At 43.2% G+C, this 22,125-nt stretch overlaps 2 protein-coding genes across 4 annotated transcripts; one reads left to right on the top strand and one right to left on the bottom strand.

Annotated features, from left to right (window-relative positions):
• The first annotated feature begins 48 nt into the window (after positions 1–48).
• Positions 49–6,159, top strand: LOC115762152 (uncharacterized protein CG5098). Of its 3 annotated transcripts, XM_030704268.1 has the most exons (6): positions 49–293; positions 361–632; positions 1,641–1,861; positions 2,021–2,454; positions 2,512–5,231; positions 5,306–6,159. In XM_030704268.1, the coding sequence occupies exons 2-6, from the start codon at positions 603–605 to the stop codon at positions 5,840–5,842; spliced, it is 3,942 nt and encodes a 1,313-aa protein (XP_030560128.1). In that variant the 5' UTR covers positions 49–293; positions 361–602; the 3' UTR covers positions 5,843–6,159. The 3 variants fall into 3 exon arrangements, with proteins under 3 accessions (XP_030560128.1, XP_030560144.1, XP_030560136.1); XM_030704284.1 differs by lacking the exon at positions 361–632 and having other exon boundaries at positions 49–270; XM_030704276.1 differs by lacking the exon at positions 361–632.
• An 826-nt stretch (positions 6,160–6,985) lies between these two features.
• Positions 6,986–12,054, bottom strand: LOC115760762 (mucin-17). Its single transcript, XM_030702247.1, has 6 exons — positions 11,813–12,054; positions 10,796–11,757; positions 8,328–10,017; positions 7,949–8,256; positions 7,633–7,885; positions 6,986–7,482 (listed from the first exon to the last, which is right to left on the bottom strand). The coding sequence occupies exons 1-6, from the start codon at positions 12,042–12,044 to the stop codon at positions 7,076–7,078; spliced, it is 3,852 nt and encodes a 1,283-aa protein (XP_030558107.1). The 5' UTR covers positions 12,045–12,054; the 3' UTR covers positions 6,986–7,075.
• Positions 12,055–22,125: the final 10,071 nt, after the last annotated feature.

Raw genomic sequence — 22,125 nt, 5'->3', positions numbered from 1 at the left:
CTCATACACACATACTCATAACACAGAAGCAGAAGCACACGTAAATTACATTTTGTTTTAAACAAACTGAAATACGCGTAAAATCGCATAAAACAACTGCGGCATTTGTAAAATATATGATAATTTAATTAAAGAAACGTTACAATGTGTTGGTAATAAAGTGTGTGTGTTTGTGCTATTTGGCAAGGCTTGGTCTTAGCCTGCCTTTTCGGCCCAAAACAAGTAATTCGCAAAAACAGTCGCAACGAAGCTGCAATGCGCTGCACTTGAGTGAGTGAGAAGGCAAGATTGAGGTATTGTGCAAACACAGTGCTAATCATCAGCAAAACTCCCGACTAATACTCTCCTATGCCCTGCCAGTCACATACTTCTAACCAAATTTAATCACCAAATAAACGGCAAATGCGACTGCAAAAATCTATAAGGCAACAAACATTCATTGATACAAAGACCGCGTGTTTCTCGCGTAGCGCCCAGCAGCAGAAGCAGCAAATACCAGGGACAGGCATGCAAAACAACGCTGTCGACAACTGTCGATAATTTATCGACTGTCTGCATTATCGCGCAAGGACCGCTCGCTGAAAACTTTTGCAAGTGGGTGGATGCGGTCGTGTGGTTGGTGTGAAAAAAAAGTGCGTGCGAAATTTGTTTATACTCGAATTCAGAGTCAGCTGCAATAGTTAGATAACTCCTTACGATAAATGGCCGCCGTACAAGTGACGCAGCGGCAGGCACAGTAAACAAATGGGCGACAGGACATAGTACCTTGTGCCGTATGGCCTTATAGACAGTGTCAGAGTGTTTTCCCCCTATAAACCAAATCGAGTTATGTGTTAACTATAAATAATAAGTCAGAACTGTTGTTGTAGTCTGTGTGAGAGTCCTGTGATCCTTCCGGCGCACGGTTATTTTGTTTCCCCTTTTACCGCCGCTCTCTGGTTCTCTGTGTGTGTCACATGACGGCCGCCCTTTGATTGTCGGCAATCAAAAATCTTCGAATCCTTCGAAATATTTAGATGATACCTATGCAGGCTCTGCTCAGTTAGTTGAACATTAGCATAGCATAGCATCATGTCCAACAACAATCATCCGCACGGTCATTTAAGTCAAGCGGCACAGAATCCCTCATGGAATCCCCTGCAAGTAAGTATCTGTTGTCCTGGCCGCCAGACCGTCCGACCGAACTGAAGCTAACGGCTGAACGACTGCATCCTCATCTCTGCAGATACCTTCGTATATACCGCGACAACCGCAATTGGCGCACATGTCCAACGAACGGTCGCTGGTCCGCTCCCCGCTGGCTTGGCATGCGTCCGCCCAGCCGCCACCACCGCCGCCGCCAGATGCCATTTACAATTTTATGTCGGCCAATCATAAAAACGTAATTAGCGTAGTTTCGTTCGTCGCTCGTTTCGACAAAATCCAATCCAACGCATGCACCAAAACCAAAACTCCTTCCAAGCGCCACCCGTAGCCAACTCCCAAATCTGACATTCCCTGCTTTTCCCTCCGTCTCTCTCTCTCTCTCTCTTTAAAGCTCTTTTGCATTTGTAGTTGCTTCTCCAATCGTTTTGCGTTTTGTTTGCCTACTTTTGGTTTTTGTAGTTGTTCATAATTAATCCAAATGCCTTGCCTTCCAGCTGGACCATCATCATCAAATGAATCCGTTGCTGGCGCCGCCATATACTGGAACATTGCCCTTTGACTCCATGGATTTGTCGCTGCAATCAAGTCGCAGCGCTGCGCCCACGCTGAATAAAACTGGCCAACAACAACAGCAGCAAGCACAACAACAACAACAACAGCAGCAGCAACAACAACAACAGTCGCATTTGCATGCACCACCCAATTATCCAACGATGTAAGCAAGAATTTGCGTTTCCAGACACAATTAATACTTGCTCGAAAAGATATATTAAAGTATATCTCTAGTCTGTATTTTATGCAGCCGAAACGAAAGATTAACTCAAAGCCTAAAGACTATAGCAATGAAACCAACTTTTGCTTTCTCCGTTTGCAGACACAATTTGACCACAAATACGCCAGCAGGCGTGCAACAAGGACATCTGCCGGGCTTGCCAACATCGACATCGCCTGCCAGCGCTGCCAGCAAATATCTGAATGCAAATGGCACTGGCCCTGCCGATTGCGAGTCGCTGTTGCCGCCCCCGCCAAGTACCCCGCCCAATAATAACAATCACAACAACAACAGCAGCGGCAGCAACAGTGGCAGTGGCAATGGCAGCAACGCCAACAACAACAGCAGCAGCAACAACAATGTGCCGCCGCCCCATTATATGCAGCATCGTGACGAAAACTTTAAGCTGACGCAGCTGAAGAGCATGCAAAAGAGCGCCGAGCTGAGCGGTAAGGACTGCGGCTATACGGGCGCCACAGGCAAACTGGCCACGCACAACATGCAACAGCAGCAGCAGCAGCAGCACGCCAAAAAGCGTAAGTGCTTACAATATGCCTAAAGAGAACTTTTAACTATCTACTATGCACCCACAGCTTCGCCGCTGCGCAACTATCATCAGCAACAGCAGCAGCAGCCGCCGCCATATAACATGACGCCACCAAAATATAATGGCCCGCAGACGCCACCAACGCCTCAGTCGCCGCTGGACTACAATCAGCTGCATTTGCATCATCAGCTGCACGCAAGCGTAGGCAGCTATGCGCCACAACAGCAGCAGCAGCAACAGCAGCCACCGCAGCACATGCAGCAGGAGCAACAGCAGCAGCATTTGCATTATGCACCGCCAGCAACGCACCATAACCAGCATCTAGCACCACCACCACCACCGCCGCTGTCTCACATGACGAGCGCACAATTTCAGCAGAGGCAGCAACCGCTACTGCAGCAGCAGCATCAACAGCCAACGCCGCCGCAGCAAACGTCACAAATGCATTCCCGCAATACGCAACTAACGAATCTCGATATGCTGTCTAAGCACAAGCCAGAAGAGCAGCAACAGCAGGCGGCACAAGAAGAGTCACAAACGATCATTACCGATCTGTCCACAACGGCCTCATATCGCAGTAACAATGCACCGCTGCCGCCGCCAGTTGCCGAGGACAAACAGCTAACCGAGGCGCCCGAATCGCCGTACATGACAACCTCAAATGAGGAATCACTGGAGTCCAATAGCAACAGCAGCAATAGTCGGAAGCGGCGAAAGCGCAAAGCCAGCCAGGTCATGCGTCTGACGCCCAGCGACAATGTGAAAAGGCAGCGCACCCCGAGTCCTCTCAGCAACAGCTGCAGTCCCAAGCACTCGCCCAAGAATGGCGCCGATGTGCACGAGTTTCAGCCATTCTCTTTGAAGGAGCAGCAGCAGCCCGAGCTGCCCCAAGAAAATGGACGATCAGTGTCGCCGCCAACTGCGGCTGCAACTGACAATAGCAATAGCTCCACAGTGTACAACGACACGGACAATCCCAAGACTAAGAAGCAGCGACAGGCGCTGCTCCAACGCAATCTCACAGAGCAACGACAGCAGCAGCGTCGCCAGGTTGAGGATGAGCTGCAGGAGCAGGAGCAGGACCAGCAGCAGCAGCAACAGTTGCCCGCGACAAAAGCAGCTAAAGAAGCACTAGTGCAGCCGCCAAGTCCGCAGAGCAATAGCAGCAGCAGCAGCTCGAGCAGCTCCAGTGCGGCCACGCACAGCAGCCATAGCAGTCGGACCAGTGAGGCGCCGCCAGTCAAAGAGCAACAGGAGCAACAGCAGCAGCAGCTGGACAATAACAAGGCCATCACAGACACGCCCGCATCCCCAGCGCTGGTAGAGCAGGGTGACATTGATGCCAAGCCCGCGGTAAGCGTGCACGATGATGAGGATGAAGTGGAAGCGCCGGCTGGAAAACAATCGCCCGCAGTAGCAGCAACAGCAACAACAAATACAACAGCAGCTGCCCCCACCACAGAGCCCTGCCATTTTAACGAGGTGGAGGATAAGCTGGAGAAAATGTTTGCTGGCATTGAAGACGAGCCCGCTGAGCAAGCAGATGAGCCGCCAAGCGTAGCAAAAGCAGTCCGTGCAGAGCATGACCTTAGCGCACAATTAGCTTTAGACAGTGGTGCACAGGTCAAAGCTGTGGTGCAGGAAACACCTGTTGCTAGCACACCACCAGCTGCGAGCACGCCCACGCCGACGCCTGAATTGCGGCCCATGGCAACCAAGGCGGCCATGAAATCGACGCTGCCCAGTCCCATACACAGCCCGACGCCGACAACAGAGCCGCTAGCCAAGGAGCACACCGAACATACCCCATCGCCGGCAGCGTCAGCAACTCCGCCAAGCGTCAAATTGACGCCGCGAACGCCGCCGACGCGTTGTCTGCCGCCCCGGCGACTTTCTATGGGCATGGATCCCTCGCTGCTGCGCTTCACCATAGAGGATCAGGTGAAGCCGAAGAAAACGCCGGTGCGCAAGAAGCAGCCGGCGGTGGTGACGCCACCGGAAACGGAAATTGTACAGCTGGACAGCGATGATGACAAGCCCAGCACATCAGCCGCGGCAGCAGCTGCGCTGGCGGCACGCAAGCTCAGCGAAGTGGCTGTGGCCAAAACGCTGGCACCGAAGGCGAGCAATGGAAATGTCAACAACAAGAAAAAGAACAAGAAGAATGCGCCCAAGGGTAAGAAGCCAACGGGCAAGAACGGCGCCAAGCAGAATGTTGGCAAAAAAGGTGTCGCCGGCGGCGCACGCAAAATTTTCAGCACCGACGAGGACAGCACACCGGCGCCCAATCGTGAGAGCAGCAACGGTGCAGCTCCAGATCTCAGGTTTAAATCCCCATTCATACTGATCAAGCCCGATGGCAGCATTAGCATTAAGAACACGCACAGCGCCGAAGATGTCAACGAAAAGCAGACCAAGAAGAAGCACACAAAGGCACCCCATGAACGCAAAAATCTGCGCGGCATGCACAGCTCAACGTTGAGCAATCGCTATGATGCGGACACCACCGACTCCAGTTGGATATGCGTGTTCTGCAAGTGCGGACCACACAAGCTCGGGCTGGGTGATCTCTTCGGGCCCTATCTGGTTTCCATAGACTGTGAGGAGTATCGAACAGCGGTGCAGGTGCCAGCGGGAGTGCACGACATCGATGGGCTATTTGTGAGCAAACGCAAGCGCGCCGACATGGTCAAGATGCAGGAGCGCAATCTTCCCGTAGTGCCCGCAACGCTGGCGAACATTATGCAGGCGCCCAAGATAACAATGGTAAGCAATGGGTTAGTTGGAGTAACTGCTGAGAGCTTGTTTCTATTCAATTTCATTTTGCAATTCTCTTGTAGCACAAACGCAAACGCAAGCAAACCCACGACAGCGTCTACTCCTGCAGTGATGATCCGAACGAATCGCAGTGCTCCTCGCAGGATCCGCTCGACTGCAGCCACGAGGCCAAGTTCGTTGAAACGTTTCGGGGCATGTCGAAAACCTCCGAGCAGTGCTACGAGATTTGGCTGCACGAAGATTGCGCCGTCTGGGCCAATGATATACAACTGATTGGCGCCCATGTGAATGGCCTGGATGCGGCCGTCTGGGACAGCACGCGGTATCAGTGCGTCCACTGTGCACAGCCCGGCGCCAATGTGTGCTGTTTTCAACGCACCTGCAAGGCAGCGGCGCATGTGCCATGCGCCCGTGTCGCCAGCTGGAGCCTGAGCGAGCAGGAACGCAAAGTCTATTGCCAGCTGCATGTGCCACTAGAGGCAATCACAACGACAGCAGCAGCTGCTGCAGCTGCAGCAACAACAGTAGCGGTGGCTGCAACCATACCAGCTAGCGTAGTTGAGCCACCGCCCACACTGAACATCAATTCGCTTCCCTGAGTACGCGTGCGCGTACAGAAATGTCGCCTAGACGTCAAGCGTTGAGCGCACGCTAATAGCTCGGATATATAAAGCGACGCGAGCGACTGCATCATAAAAATACCTACTTAAGCCGAGCAGCTGCCTGTTTTGTATATAATCATTAAATGGCTGGATGCAGGCAGCAGCTGCTGCTGTTGATCCTCTTGACCTTGTCTGCTGCTGCGCCTGCTGTTGATCCTGTTGCTGTTTGTGTTCTATAATCCTTTTAAAACTTAAAACTTGTGTAAAAAGATTGCTGTACATTTTATGTAGACGCTGTGGGCGACAGTTTTAATGGTAGTTTATAAATTCATATATATATTAATATATATATATATATATTTTTAGTTGATTATCTATTATTTAAATTATTATTATTTCTATTCTATATATATATATATATATATATATATATATATATGTATACACTTATATATATAGTACTTATTAAATAGGTAATTTAGTCGTAGTTATGTTTACAATGCAAATACATACATAGCCTGTTTTACGTTTTACTGCGCATATTCTTTTGCTGATCGAGCACATCACAAATGGTTTATTTTATTCTTGTTCATGCTAATCTATTTACTTTATGCATATGCCAATTGATAATTTAGTTCAATTTTTGTATGTATAAAACGAATACTCCATGCCATAACGTTTAATTCTATATATAATGATAATAATTATAATGATGATGATTATATATGCATTGTGCACAGCATTAATTAGGCTAAGCATATAACCACAAATAGAAAATGTTTGACACCAATTAAAAGCAAAGGCAATATCAAAAGGCTAAAAAATAAAAAATGCAAAGAAACAAACAACATTCGAAAACTATTCAAAATAGAATATTGTAAAACAATATAAACCAATAATAATAATAATAATATTAGCTACATGTAAAAGTAAAACATTGTATTGTATTTGTATTCATTAATAATAAGAAACAATTCTAAACACTTTAAACAATAAAACTTAATCTCACCATGAAACTGCATAAAAAAAATCAACAACAACCAAAGAATCGTTTTCAACAAATTTCGTCGTTTTATTTATTTAATAAATATTGCAAATTCAATAGAATATTATATATATATAATTTACAATTGCATTAAGTTAAGCCTAAATAATCGTAGCACATAAATAATAACTTAGCTTTTGTAGTAGTAATCTCACGTCGTCTCCAGCCGCTCCTCCTCCTCATCCTCAGTAGCGTCGCTGGCGCAGTCTTCGCTGCTGCGTTATGTCATTGGGCAAACGGCCCACGCTGCTCTGTGGCACCTCGTAGGATGTACGGCCCGCATAAAAGGACATCTCCTGACCCTGATCCATTATCTTGCTGCTGCTGCTCAGCTGCAGCTTGCCGACTTTGACATCGCTGCGTTTTTGTGCCACCTGCAATGTGGGCGCTGGTATCAAGCCATTGGCAAGTGCCGGCAATGGCACATTCAAATGATCCAACTGCTGACCAGCCACACGCGTCGTTTGGGCCAGGTTGGGTGCGGCTGCTGCTGCCAGCGGTGGGAATAGCGGCAAATGTTGCTGCTGTTGCTGATAGGGCACAAAAATGTTGGGCGTCAGATAAGGCTGTTGTATGGACTGTATGGAGGGACGTGCAGATTGTTCTTGTTGCTGCTGAAAGTGTTGCAACTGTTGTGTCCGTTGATGAGGCTGTTGCTGGTATTGTGTGTGGTAACTAATTTGCTGTGCGGCCTGTGGTTGTTGGCGTTGCTGCTGCTGATGATGTTGCTGCTGTTGTTGATGTTGCTCCTGTTGCTGCTCATGTTGTTGCTGCTGTTGTGCCTGATATTGCTGCTGTTGCTGCAGTGTGTGAATATGTTGCTGCTGATGTGCTGGCTGTTGATAGCGCTGGGTGATGTAGCTCAGCTGCTGTTGTTGCTGTTTAAGTGGCTGACGCTGATGTTGCTGCTGTTCATGTTGCTGTTGCTGATGTTGTTCAAGTTGCTGCTGCTGTTGCTGTGGCTGACGCTGATGTTGCTGTTGCTGTTGCTGATGCTGATGCTGCTGTTGTTGCAATAGCTGCAGCTGATGGGACTGTTGCGGCTGCTGCTGAGGAACAAGCGAATGTTGCTGTTGCGCAGGCTGAAGATGTTGCTGTTGCTGCTGCTGTATTGTGATGGGACCTGCAGTGTTGCTGCTGCTGCCAAATTTATTGTTGAGGAAATCGCTAAGCGCCACATAGGAGTTGGACTGAGGAGTCTTCGTTTGCGGCTGATTGACCAGCGAGGAGATGATGGTATTGGCGGAGCTGGGTGCAATGCGTTGTCCCTCTGCACGAGCAATAACAATGCCCGGCTGAGTGGGCAGCACCAGCTGCGGCAGCTGTTGCTGCTGCGTGCGTTGTGGTATGCGCAGACTAGCCAGAGCTGCAATATAATATAAATACATATGAATAGTGTCAATAATTGCAACATATATATGTTGCTGCTGTGCTTACCTGGTGCTGCTGTTGCCGTTGCTGCTGCTGCTGTAGGCTTGGGATAATGATAGCTGTGGCTTGTTGTCGGCTTCGTAACGCGCTGCTGTTGCTGCTGCTGGGTGTTGCTGCCGTAGCCATTGGCAGCGCCTCTTTGGGCGTGGTTGCTCTTAAAGTTCTGTAAAATGGAGTCATCAACAATGGCGCGCGTTAGCTTATCAAAGGGCAGGAAAGCAGTGGAAGGATTAAGGCTTGAAGTGATTTGTGTCAGCTGTAATTGCTGTTGTGTTGGTGGTTGTGTTGGTGGTTGTAGTCGTGCTTGTGGTTGTGTGCCGCTCACAATGACAGTTTGAGCGGTTGTGAGTGCATTATTGTGGTTGTGTGTGAGTGGAGGTGCGTAGCTGTAGCCGGCGGCCAAGGCAGAGATTTGTTGCGACAGCGTAGACAAAGCGGCCACTGTGGTGCGCTGTGTGCTAGTGGTGCTGCGCGGCGTGGTGGTGCCGCGTGTGCGTTGCTGTGGTGCTTGTGTTCTGTAGGTGGCATGACGATTGCGTCCACGCTGTTGCACGCTGGCGGCGACTGTGGGTCTGTGAGTCAAGCTGGTGGTGCTGGCTCTGCTGATGCTGCTAACCAGTGTGGTGGGGCTGGTGGGGGTGGAGGTGGCGCGTGTTACTGGCGTGTAGACGCGATTGCCGCGCTGCACTTGAAAGCGTTGCAAATTGCTCTGCACGCTGTCCCAGCTGGCGCGCTGCTGGCCTGTTTCCCGCTCAATGTCGCGCACAGAGATCTTTTTATTGGGACCCTGATCGGCGCCAGCGCGCACATAGGACAAAGGCGACTCTGTGGTGCTGGTGGAGCTTGTTGTGCTTGTTGTGGTTGCAGCTGTGCTGCTGCTGGTGGTTGCTGCTGCTGTGGTTATCTTGGCTGTGGTGGGCTTGGTGGTCAGCGATAAGCGCGAGAGGCGCAAACGACTTGCCGCCAAGCGTTCCAAATAGCTGCGTGTGGGCGTGGTTGAGCGTGGTGTGCTGGTGCCTTTCGTGGTGCTCGGCGTGGTGCTGCGCCCCAGCGGCAATTGACGTCGCAGTGCGCCGCCCGAGCCGCCCACGCGTTTCTGTGCAAAACGTCGATAGCTGCGTATGCGCTCCTGTGTGCTGCTGATCTCCGTGACAGTTTCTGTGGAGGTGCTCATCCCAGGCGTGGTTGTTGGTTTCACTGTGGTGCTGGTGGTGCTGGTGGTGCTCGTTGCTGGCCTGCCCAGCGTCAGTTTATTGGTGCGCAGCGCTGTCTCCTCAGCGTGCGAGGTCAGCTTGACGCCCGCCAGCAGCAGCTTCTCCGCCTGCAGATCCACATCCGTTTTATCAGCTGCCGCGGCATTCAGCGGTGCCTGCTCCGGCTGCAGATCTTCGCTTAGCGTCAGACTAGCAGTCAGCGCAGCGGCCTGGCCAATGGATTCTATGATGGGCAGCTCGCTGCCGTAGCCAAGAGAAGCTGGCTCAATTGTGCTACCAAATGTGGCAGTTGTGGTTGTATCCTCTTCAGCAAACGCTGGCGGCAATGTAGGCGCTATTAACAATTCTTCAATTGCATCGACAAAGGGCGCTTCAGTAGTTGTGCTCGTTGTTGTGGTTGTGGTGCTGCTTGTGGTTTTTTCATTATTAAATTTGAGCTTGTGTTCAGTGTCTTTGTGAGCTTCAAATGGTAGCTCATTGGGCTTTAGTGTCGATTGGTGGTTGATGATTTTGTGTGGTTTAAGATGTGTGGGTGAAGTCAAAGTTGTAGGCGATAGTTGGATAGATTAGCAAAAGAGAGAGAGGGAATTTCAAGAGAGATTTGAAAGAGAGTATAGAGTAAATAAAGATAAAGACATAAAGATGCATAGATATATGTAAATAAAAAAGATATTAATATACACTTATATATATATATATATATTTATAAAGGCTGCAAATCAAAAAAAAATAAAATTACGGTTCAGGGTTCGAGCCAAGTGCGCTTCGTGAAGCTTATTTTCTTCAAGTTTAAGGCAAGCTTTTGCTTTAAGCCTTCGTTTGTCGTGTCTGAACATTCCAAATTGTGACAAAATTATTTTATTTGAATGTTCAATTGCCCGATGTACTGAAAATATTGCTAGCCATATAAATATTTTCATATACAGAAAGCGGGCTAAATTTGATCTCTGGCCAAAAAATTGACATTTATCAAAAATGAATGCAATAGTTGGACCAAATGATATCTATTTTTTGTTTAAGTAAGCCTTTTTCGGAATTTCTTTCAGCTGTTTCTTGGGTAACTAAAAACATTATTTGGAATTCAGGACTCGTAAAGGTTCGAATTAGAGCCGGTTTGCGGCCTTATTAGATATAGAAATAAATATAAAAAAGCTTTAAAAATAAATAAAGATTCAGATATAGCCATAGATAGATATAGAGCTATAGATAAGCAAATATAGATAAAGCAACTTTAGAGATAGGGCAAACCTAAAAACTTACCGTAAATCTGACTGTGCCCGGCGTCTGTTTGGGTTTATTGTACACATAGGATGAGGCGCCTTTGCCGCCATCCTTTTCGTTCGTTTGCATGGCGAATCCGCGACTTAGGAATCGAAATGGTTGCTTCACCTTCTGCGGACTCATCGACTGGTAGCCAGAGACGCTGGGATCCAGGTCGATGGACACCTCCTCCAGCAAATTGTTGATATTGGATACTAAATCCAGCTGGGTGGCCTCCTCCTTGGTATTGCGTATTTGCTTGATGTAATCGGGCGCCATTTGCTCATTTGATGCGGCTGAGGTGTCGCTCAGCAGCTCGAGACCCGCATTAACGCGCTCCGCAAAGTTCTTCTGCTTCTGGTAGTGATACTCCCGGGGATATTCGGCAATGATGTGCGCATTTGTGTGGTCAAACTCTATGCCCGGGTCGGAGGAGAGCTCGCCCAGGCTGTTCACATAGATGTCCTCGCCATCGCCGTCAACTACTGTTGCTGTTGTTGCTGGTGCCGGCAAAGCTTCGCTCTTGATGTCCTCGCCACGCAGTACATGATTGCCATGGCTAACTGCGGCTGGTTGCGACAGGACACCACTGACATTGCTCAGATCCTTGCTCAGCGTTTGATGTGGGTGTGCCTGGTGCTCGAGCTCAGCCTGAGCCTGAGCATGGCCTTGCGCCTGCTCCTGCTCCTGCAGAGCCTTCGATATGGTTTTAGTGGGATACTCCATCATTTGGCGCACACGTTCCATCATTTCCTGGGTGCTGCCCACGCTGCTCTCGCGATTCATGTCATAGTAGCGCTCCGATTGATCGCAATCGACATTGCGATACCAGTCGCAGACAAACTTCTGTTGGCTAAAGACGGTGCCATTCGGACAGAGGAAGCCAAAGCCCTGTGCGGAGCGTGCGGTATGTGCGCAGATGCGAAACGCCTGACAGCGACTCTCCACATCCGCATAATAGCCTGTCAAGTAATACAATAACAGCTTATGCTCTACTGGACTGGAATCAGGTCTTACCTTCGTGGCGACCCCTGCACACAAAGCTCGTCTTGGGCACCTCGCTCAGTATGGGATAGTCGACGCCCGGCTCGCCGGGTATTGTGTGTCGCAAATCGAACTGCTGATCCGTGTACTCATTCGCCTTGTCCGCATCCTCAAAACTGCCCTGGGCGCGGGCGCCACCAAGCACCGCCAGCAGCAGCACCAGAAAATATGGGCCAACTGGGGCAAGTAATCGTAACCGGGGCATGCTGTAAGCAAATGTCAAATAAAATGTAAATGGCAAAGCTTACAAAACAATATGCATTAGGCTGATTGATAAATTATGAATCGATAAACATTCATTGATTAAAACGAACATGTTGTTGAAAACATTTGAATATAAAGCGACGTAAGGGCTCGCGAGCCGCCTAATTAGCATAAGCCACAACCGCATTGAGGCGTGCCCGGCTCTCCGGCATAGACGTAACCATAAAAGGCGTAGCATTAGAGGTGTTCCATGCTGATTTATTTAATCAAAACAAACGCCATTTAACACTCGTGCATAGACTATTTAACGGCACTGTTCGCGGCCACATTAAGCGGCAATTGCGTGGGTCCCGGCAAACAGTCACATTCGATTCGTCAGTTGGCCATATATGCCTGTCACCTGGCATATATATGCTTAGTTTAGCTTATCTATGTATAACTAGCACCATAATAAAAGGAAGCCACGTTCCATACTTGTGTGTTGACCTTCAATCGACAATCACAATTTCCGTTTGATCCACATTTTTAACAAGCATTTTATGGCTAATTAAAGCGAGTCATAGCGCATTCGGCATATTGTCAACAGTTTTCTGCTTGACAACAGTTTTCTACTTTACTTCAATTTTACTAGCTTAATCTTTTAGCTAAAAAATGCAGCTTAAGTATGAAGCACAAATGGGCTATTTTCTTAACTTTCTGTCAACACACAGTTTCTGTTATAGCCAAGCTTAAGCATTGCATTAATTCACTTAAAACAAGTAAGAGATTCTAGTCGGGAGCTCCCGACTAGGGGATACCCTGAACACTCTTCTTCCAACATCAAATGCATATATGTATATATTCTATTTTAGAAGCTATATGTCAAGTTTGGTGACTCTAGCTCTTATTATTTACCAAAATTGCCCAAAAATCAGGATATCGATATCGATTTTTATCGATTGCTTGGAAACGGAGTAAGTTATCGATTATCGGAAACAGACTCGATCTGCGCAGGCACTAGGAGCACCTACATCTAAATTATTGATGTTGATCAAGAATATATATACTTTATGGGGTCGCAGATGCTTCCTTCTGCCTGTTACATACATTTGGATTTTGCACAAATACAATATACACTTATACCCATTTTTAATGGGTTCAGGGTATAGAAATATATATGAATTTTCTAATTTTATATGAATGCAAAAATGTCAACAGTTATGCTAAATGCTTAATAATGATATATCCGTAAATATATTTTCGATCTAACATTCTTGGACATTTTTCTCACTCTTGAGGATTTTAACATTCATTTATTTTATTTTAATTTACTCAGCTCGCGTGAATTATGCATCTGGGCGGGAGGTCTCCGGTTCAAGTCCAGCAGCAGTTATCGATTTGTATCTTTGTTTATTTTAAAATTAATTAAATGAATATAAAAGGTATATAGCTTTTTTATTTCAGCAAATGCTGTTTTGCATTTATTCAAAAAATTGCTCATCTTGGTTTAACGTTTATTGCGTATCGCTTTCAGCTCAACTTTTTAGTTTATCAAAAGTCGTCGCGTTTTTTAACACAACTAAAATCGTTAAAAGCAAAGCCATTTACTAAATTTTCATTAATCATAGACCTAAACTGATTATTCAAATGATCAAACACATATTAGAATACGACAAATTAATTGGTCTTCAAAGACATATCGTACGGCAAGTCAAATATTTGATCTTTCAAGTTGAGTGTCTGAGGTCAAATTACTGACAGCTCATTAAATCTATATATATATATATATTTTTTTTTTCGAGTGATATATGAGTGCCTCGGTTGTCTGTATTCATTTTTGTATTTTATTTTTGTTTTTTGTTGAAATTGAATAGAGTGAAAACAAAAGACTTAGGCAACGAACTTGCCAATTGCACATTGACATGTTTTCTATTTGTGCAGTCAGCCTAAAGTTTTTGCCATGAAAATCGCCTGCAATTGTATGGATTGTTGTGTAAGGAAGCCAAAGCAATTAAAAAATAAAAAGCCCAACAGGCAATTGGGGCACTTGTGGTTGCCCGCACAGTGGTCCATTGTGATGATCATGTCATATGAAGTGCGCGAAATAAACTGAAGAACTGAATTGAATGCATGAAGCGGACAACTGAATAATATATATATACGTGTTCAGTATATATAGGTATATATAATAAACAACAGTAGTTGGCAACAATTTGCCAAGTTAAAGAGCGATAAATTGTTGTCTTTGTTTGATGCAACAAAACAGCCATTGAAAATAAATCACAGAAAATAAAAAAATAAAGCTCAGCATTTAATTATATTTGCAATTTTAACTGTTCGCGGCAAACTTTTGATAGCTTAATCGATTATGTAAGCTGCCTTGATTTCAACCGATGATGTAAAAATTATTCAATATAAAGCTATGCAAAACTAATTTGTGGACAATCAAGCGTTTATATAGTTTTCTTTTGTAGGCGTGCGCTTAATGTGACAATTGATGGCGCGTATTTAAGATAAAGTAAATAAACATTGAATATATAGTAAGTCAGTAACCTGTATGTCAATAAACTGTAAGCTCACCTGTTGCTATATAATTTCTATAATGACCATATAGGCTACGTCTAATTGTATTTTAATGACTGCCCAAATACCAAAGGCGCAGCTCATTTCGGCTGATTGGAAATACTTTTGGGGTATAAAACGACTATATTACAAGCACATTATGCAAATGCAATACAATTGACGAGCAAGTCCAAGAGCAAAGTGTAACAATATACGGATTCGACAGATTCAGGGTCATTATCAAGAGCAGTTGGAGCCATAAAAACAATGCCCGCTGACAATGAGGAAGCATTCCCCTCTTCATACCAATTTATCCGCATCATCTCCATCATATTTCACGTTGGTATTTTGTTTTACTTCTCATTGTTTTCAATGATCCATCAAAAACAAAAAAAAAACCGACGCGACTGACAGTAGCTGGCGTAGAAGAAGCTACAAATACGTAGCCCGAAAATATTTTAGATAGATAACAACTTTGGTACGGCGACCTTTAAAGTGAATGGCTAAACCCATTCAATTGCCTTTGGATGATTTTTTCGAGCTTCAACTCAAAGCAGACAAATCAAAACGTTTTCTTCTCTTTTGATTTGTTTGTAAGCGCATTGATTCCGCATTGTGTAAACTGTTATTATTGTAATACGAACTCTATAAACTGAGTGTTCCTTAAATGGCCAATCATTCTTTCCAATAAATTAGCAGCACGTTTTAACGCATCGCAACCATAAATCTTAAATGATATCATATGCCCGCAGTCGATGATTTGCCTCGAAACTGGTTTCGCCTTGGTCTAGAATTTAATTATAGCAATCTAATTTTGATTTGTCCAAAAGAAATACAAGAGAAACCCACTTCAGAGTCATTCAATTGGAATTTGCTCGCACTCAAAGAGGATAAGCCAAAAGGATGTGCTCAGAATTCAACTTTTAAATCTTGTGTATGACATCAATCTTAAACAAACATGCTTATATATATATTTTGGGGCTTTTCTCACATATTCAGTACCGGCAACTTGAACGTACCCCAAGTGGCTGTCATTTTGGTCAACTGACGTCCAGTTGAGTGCGTAACACAAGCTGAAAATGTGCCCCACTTCAGACTGAGCTGATCGCATCTCGTACTTGGGAATATTCGATTGTATATCCGCATTGCTTACAACGAGAATCTGAGTAGCTGTTGGCAATATTTAGTTATTATGGAAGATTAGCAGCGTTTAAAACTACATTAAACCAGCTTAAGGCTTGTCTATTTAAGGTGTGATATGTGGCCATTCATAAGATAAATATCTAATCCAATTTGTCAGCCTTGCGCTCCATGTTGATCGACAGTCTTGAGTCTGGGCAGACAAATTGGTTCTATACATTTTTGGTTTGCATTTTACCTGCATGATAAATACTTTGGACTTTATGTGAATTCAAATTGTATTCTTTGCGCCTGACTCAGAAATCGGAAGGTATCAACATTAATCACAACTTTTTAAAAGGCAAGCATAAAATAAAATTGGCTTAGTATAGGAGTTCAACAATGAATTTGAATGTGTTTGGGAATGGGAATAAAGAAACATTGCGAGTCTCTCCATTTTGTGGGATTGTTAAATAGTTCTGTCAGTACATAAATTCCTGTCTTATGATATTATATGTGAGCGCATTACGATATCCGCGTAAGGGTAAGACGAAAGCCGCAAAATTTGTGCATCCTTTAAAGAATATCTTATTTTAAGAATATCGTATCCAATCTTCTTCCATAATTTGAAACTTTCTTGGCAAGTTTTGGAAACTGCTGCTTAAATTATCCATAATTTTTCTGTATTGTTCAAATATTTATAAAAAATAAGTTTTTCTTATGAGCATATTTTTGTACAAACTTTAATTTCATAAAATCATGCTTTAACTGTTAATCCTCTGATTTCTATAAAAAGTATCCCAAGTATTTTTCTTTTCCTATAAGAATTCTGCCAAGTATTCCAAATATCTTGCTTTAATAGCTTTTTTTATTTCTATAAAAATTATTCCAAGTATTTTATTATTTTTTGTTTAACATATAAATTCTTAAGATCCCAGATATGTTAAGCATTGTTGTTCTTTCATTTTTCTACCTAAGTATCTCATTCATTTTTTACAATTAAAATTTTTTTATTTTAACAAATTTTTCTAGTCAATGACTTTTTTTTCAATTTTTTATTTCCAATATTATCTATTTATTTAGATATATAGAGGATTCATTGTTTATTTTATTTTATTATTCTAAAAAAAAATCGTTCCAAGAATATTTTGATTTTTTGCTTCACATATTCTGTTTAGCTAGATTTGTAATCCATATAAATTTTATTTGGCATTCAAATAAATAGTTAACAATATGTTCGAGTCCTATATGATTTGTTAAAGCACAATTCACCGTCTTTTTTATAAACAATTACTATTTGTTTAATAATTTGTTTAACAATTTTTCCGTGCACCGATTCAATTACCTCAAGTTTATTAAAAACACGATTTTCTTTTTATTTATTAGGTGATGTTTTTATGTTGTTCGTTAATTGGAAACACTTTTTTTTCAGTAAACAACTTCACAATAACCGAAGCAGCACAAAAGCATTATCCTACTAGCGGAATATCCTTGAATATCCTGCAGCTAAGCCGTTTGGCAGGTTGACGCGACAACTCGAAACTTAACCGCTCGAGACGCGAACTTGAACTGAACTGAACTGAAAAGCCAAAGATATCCAAATATTTGGCAGCAGCCGCAGCACCCGAAACCGTCTTATAATATGCGTAAAAGAAGAAGACACCAAAATCAAAGCGAGACAGCAAAAAAAAAACAATCGATTGCGTATTATATGAGCCGATGATGAGGAGCTTGTTGTTGTTGTTGTTGCTGCTGCTGCTGCTCCGGTTGGAAACCGGTGACAACCTGCTGCGGCTTCGGCTGCAACATATCCGAGATGCATGTTGGGCCCTTTGGCTTGTGGGAAAAGGGCAACAGTTGACTTTCATTTTCATTGCGGAGCATCTTTCTCACGACTTGGCCAAAATGAAGAATGCGACACATAAACGCTTTGCCCAGCATATTGCTTAAAGATACTATATAAGTTTATATATAAATAATTTATTAAGCGCGCTTTGCTTTCAAGGCTTTGTGGAGAGGAGGTGGAGGAGGTGTTGGTGGGCTTGGAGGGTCTGCAAAAGCCGGCGCTGACAATTTCCGCATCTCAAATGCGTTTTGAGCATCGTGTGACCCAAATCTGAAAAGAAAAAAAAAAAAATAACTTTTTATAATTAAACAAAGCTCGTGCGATCAATTAAAGCAACTTAAACTGAGCTCTGCACTTGAAGTGTGGCTGTGTGTGGCTTTTGGCCCGTTGGCCCGTTGGCCCGTTGGCTTATGGCTTGTTGGCTTTTTGGCCAATTTGATTAATGAAGTAGGTGGCGTTGGCGGTTTGTCATGTGATGCCAATACCAAATCCACGCATATCGAATGCAAATTTGTGGTTCTTCCTCCTCGCGCAGCGTTAAACAAGCATTAAATTTGCTATTTAAGCATTAAATTAATGCCCCTGATCCACTTTTGGCCGAGCTGTTAAACAAGCGGCTCGCACACAATATTTGCCATGTCCACTATTTGTTATTTGCGCGGCCCAAACAAGCTGCCGTTGCTGCCACCAACTGTGGCAACACTCCACATAGCACGCAACTGGCCTATAAAAGCAGCAACACCTTAAATTAAAGTAAGAACAGTTCTAGAACTGTGGCCAGCATGTTGCGTCTACCTTTCCTTTGGCTGCTTGTGGCAGTGGCAGCATTCCTGTGCCTCAGCTTGCGACCTGCAGCAGCCACGCACGACGAAGAGCTGGAGGATAAGCCAAATGTGAATTATGAGTCCCTGTACAAGGCGTATATTGAGCTGGGCGAAGCGCTCTTTGGCACCTGGATGCCTGTCCATTATGTTGAGGAGCTGGAGCGTCTCGCAACTGAGAAGGAATAGTTCAGAGACAACAACAACGATTGCCGAATTTGATACATCTTGAGCTCCGGTGCTTGACTTGCGAAATAAATCCTATTATTAAGTTGCATTCTTTGGTGTCATTAATTTAACAGTGGGCGCAATTTAATTATGCACGCTTCAGTTCTCATTACCATGCTTATGGCCATTTGGCCATTGTGTTTGTTTATTTATTTTATTTTATTTTATTTTAATTTGTATTCTGCTTTTGGCTTAGCTTTGTGCAGGTCTTTTTTTGTGTGCCTTATCTATAAACATGACACTTCATATGTTTTCTTTTATTGGCTGATTTGTCATTATTCTTCTTCTACTAGCTTTATTGACAAATCCTTTGAAATAGCATATAAATTTGTACCAGACAAAATATGAAGTAGCCAAGCTGTATATACATATGTGACAGTCTGATGCCCTGTATTTATTTTCAATACATTGCTTTTCACAGAACAGTTTCTATACATTATATATAAATTATAATATGCAAATCTCCTGCACGTAGAATATTTAATACCCTTTCAGACATTACTCTTTCCCAGGTATGTTTTAAGCAGTTAGGCTATGTTTAATGAAAATATCTTGGAAAACAGAATATTTTGGCATATAAGAACCTACTTTTCGACCGATCGTTCCTATGCCAGGTCTATGATATAGTATAGGCCGATTTTGATAAGATTATTTGTTGATGCTGATTTTTCATATATGTATATACTTTATGGGGACGGGGATGTCTTATATTAACCTATTCAAGAATAAAATAAAATTGTGAAAATAATTGTCAAATATCTTAATAGATTATTATTTCTGCTTGTGGTATTAATGCTATGTGCTCAATTGTTATAGAATTTAAATAATAATATAATATAATAGCTAGATAAGTAACAATCATTGCAGATTTTCAGATGAATATGGTATTAAGTCTTTACTCCAATTTTTGGTGTACTAACATCTCAGAAATACACATAGTTTTAGTCGGTCAAACAAACCCTGCCTCTAGCATACCCCTTTTACCCACTTTACAGGGCATTTTATTTAAATAGAAGCAATCACGTGCTGCCTCAAAATAAATGAGTTTCTTATTATTATTATTTTGCCTGGCATCCGTCAGTTCGACACATAATTATGGCCAGACATTCGTTTTTATGCAAAATACCTTAATTTCTGTCTCTCAGCGCAAATTGATATATAAATAAGCATTATGCAAGCACTTGTAACAAATTTATATATTTTTTTTTTCTATTCCATGTTCAATATAAATTAATCATATTGTTGATTTTGCAGCGGGGGAAAGGACTTGGCAAAATTCTACAATTGTTCGGCATTCTATGTTAAATGAGCCCCAATCATTTGGGACCGCCTGCCAAGAATGCTTGGGTCCATTCTCAAGTGTTTACTGTACTTCAGTTCGAAGTAATCCAATTGTTGGCACTTGAGTCGCGGCAATAAAGTATTTGTGGCATAATTTATTTATATTTTGTTCACTTTTCACCTGCGGCTAATTCTTAATTATGCGAATGCGGGCGCCTAAATTACTTTATTTATGTTTAATTTTATGCTTCGCTTCCTGCACGTGTCTCATAATTGTTCTATGAAAATAATCTATTAATTAAACAACCCTAGGCTTGTTCAACGAAAATTATTTTATTTCAGTTTTTTACAAGTTGACCTTTAAGAAATAGCCGTTGTTTTTTTTTTGGGCTGCAATTGTTTGAAAGGTAACATGAAAAGAAGCAGCAGCTGGCATTTAGAAAACATGTAGAAAGATAAAAACGAGGGTCGCTCAAGACATTCCGAACATAGAAACAACTATACGATCATTAGCCAAATTGAAGCACACGAGCGGCAACAAATATGCAAATGTGAACACATTAAACAATGCTACTGGCCAAATCAAAGCAATATCTATGAAGATAAATAATTCATATTCTGATGGCGCACACGCATCTCTCAAAAGGAAGTGGAAAAAACTGGCAGCAGCTCATTAAGCATGATTAAAAGAAATTTCAGGTTTTCACAATGATTATAATTTTGCCCCAAAAACCAAAACCAATCTGATTCAAAAGAAAACTGCAGCCAAATTGAAAATCGAATAATAAATCTTAATGGTAGCCATCCATGCATTTATTTGGCTTTCAACAAATATGCCTATCGACAGATTCCCACAGCCTGACACAGACGGATGGGCGTTTGCTTCTAAATGCTTGTCAAAATCAAATTGAAACTAACTTCGAGTCAGACAGGTAGATAAATCAAAGGCAAAATTGGCCAAAGTCAAAGGCAGCCCGCATCGGCAAATGTTATAATCGAAAGACAACAAAAATAAATAGAAGAAAAAGAGTTTCACTTTCATTCGAGTCAAAGGCAGCAGCATGTGCTACAAAAAAAAAACATTCCCATTTGGCATAATAATTTTTGGGCAGCGCCCGAAACGAACGTTTAACATTTGGTATAAATAATTAAGATATTATATAAGTCAGCAACAACAACAACAACTTGGTTTAAGCTAATACTTAGCATTTGATTTTTAATTACTCTACAAGCCGAGTTGAACGTTCATTTCCGACAAAAAATTCCAAAAACCCAAAAGCCCGAAATCCGAAACCCAATTCCCTAGCATGCTATCAAATGCCTATTACATCACAGTGCGACACACAGATACAGCTATATGTGTGTGTGTGTTGTTACTAATGTCTTTGCCGGCGCTGACAAACACATGTTAATTTCTCATCTCGTATCGCATCTGGCCTGGGCTCTTTCACGTCTTTCACATCTTTCACTCCTCCGCCGTATTATTGATTTCTTTTGGCAAAAACACAAATTTCATAATCACACGCTGTAGCTGGCGTTGCCGCCGTCGGATTATTATCAGCGCCATAAATTAATCAACACACACACACGCACACACACACACACACACACACAAACAGAGAGATGGACACACATTGCGCCGGCTGCGCATCTCTAGCTCGGATGCATATGCAAATGTGGGCAACGCTTTGATTTTGCCGGGTCCGCGCATCTGAAATTGGAAGCTGGAGCACGCTTGGCCCGTTACAGGCCAGCGCCCAAGTGTGCAAGTCAAAGGTATTTATTTAATTTTATGGATTTATTATGCATTTGCCACTAAAAACTTGTATTTCAATCGCCAGCCAAATGCCAGCGGAGAAAGTGAAACAAAGCGCTGCAACCGGCACGCCTACTTATAGATACTAAGTATAATATTATTGTTGCAATCGGATACCCCAATTCCAACATGGAAGCAATTGTTGCTACGAAAATTAACTATAGTACTAGGTATATTAAGCTTAGCCGTGATATGCCAGATACCAAGAACTTTAAATGATCATGGCTCGAATTATTGTGCACTCATATTTTACCCACAGCATTTAAGCTTTAACATTGCGTCTCGAGATCCCACAACCAAAAGACTTCAATATAAGCTAATAGAGAAGCCCCAGATCAGTTGTCGATTCTACGTCTATAACTATAACCCTTTAAATTTAAGCACTTCTATGAAAGATACGTCTCGTGGAGGTCTATGAATTGACATTCTA

The sequence above is a fragment of the Drosophila novamexicana genome, unplaced genomic scaffold (genome assembly GCF_003285875.2).
Source record: "Drosophila novamexicana strain 15010-1031.04,08,12 unplaced genomic scaffold, DnovRS2.1 tig00000008-arrow-pilon, whole genome shotgun sequence".
In the NCBI taxonomy this organism is placed as follows: Eukaryota; Metazoa; Arthropoda; class Insecta; order Diptera; family Drosophilidae; genus Drosophila; species Drosophila novamexicana.
This window is presented reverse-complemented; position numbering and strand designations above follow the sequence as displayed.

What these genes read in the sequence shown, in the direction of transcription:
- LOC115760762 (XM_030702247.1), bottom strand. Translation starts at nt 12,044, where the DNA reads ATGCCCCGGTTACGATTACTTGCCCCAGTTGGCCCATATTTTCTGGTG. An exon ending in GTGCAGGGGTCGCCACGAAG is followed by an intron (nt 11,758 to 11,812) that starts GTAAGACCTGAT and finishes ATTACTTGACAG; the next exon opens with GCTATTATGCGGATGTGGAG. An exon ending in AACGGCAACAGCAGCACCAG is followed by an intron (nt 8,257 to 8,327) that starts GTAAGCACAGCA and finishes ATTATATTGCAG; the next exon opens with CTCTGGCTAGTCTGCGCATA.
- LOC115762152 (XM_030704268.1), top strand. Translation starts at nt 603, where the DNA reads ATGCGGTCGTGTGGTTGGTGTGAAAAAAAA. An exon ending in CCACCCAATTATCCAACGAT is followed by an intron (nt 1,862 to 2,020) that starts GTAAGCAAGAAT and finishes CTCCGTTTGCAG; the next exon opens with ACACAATTTGACCACAAATA. An exon ending in AGGCGCCCAAGATAACAATG is followed by an intron (nt 5,232 to 5,305) that starts GTAAGCAATGGG and finishes ATTCTCTTGTAG; the next exon opens with CACAAACGCAAACGCAAGCA.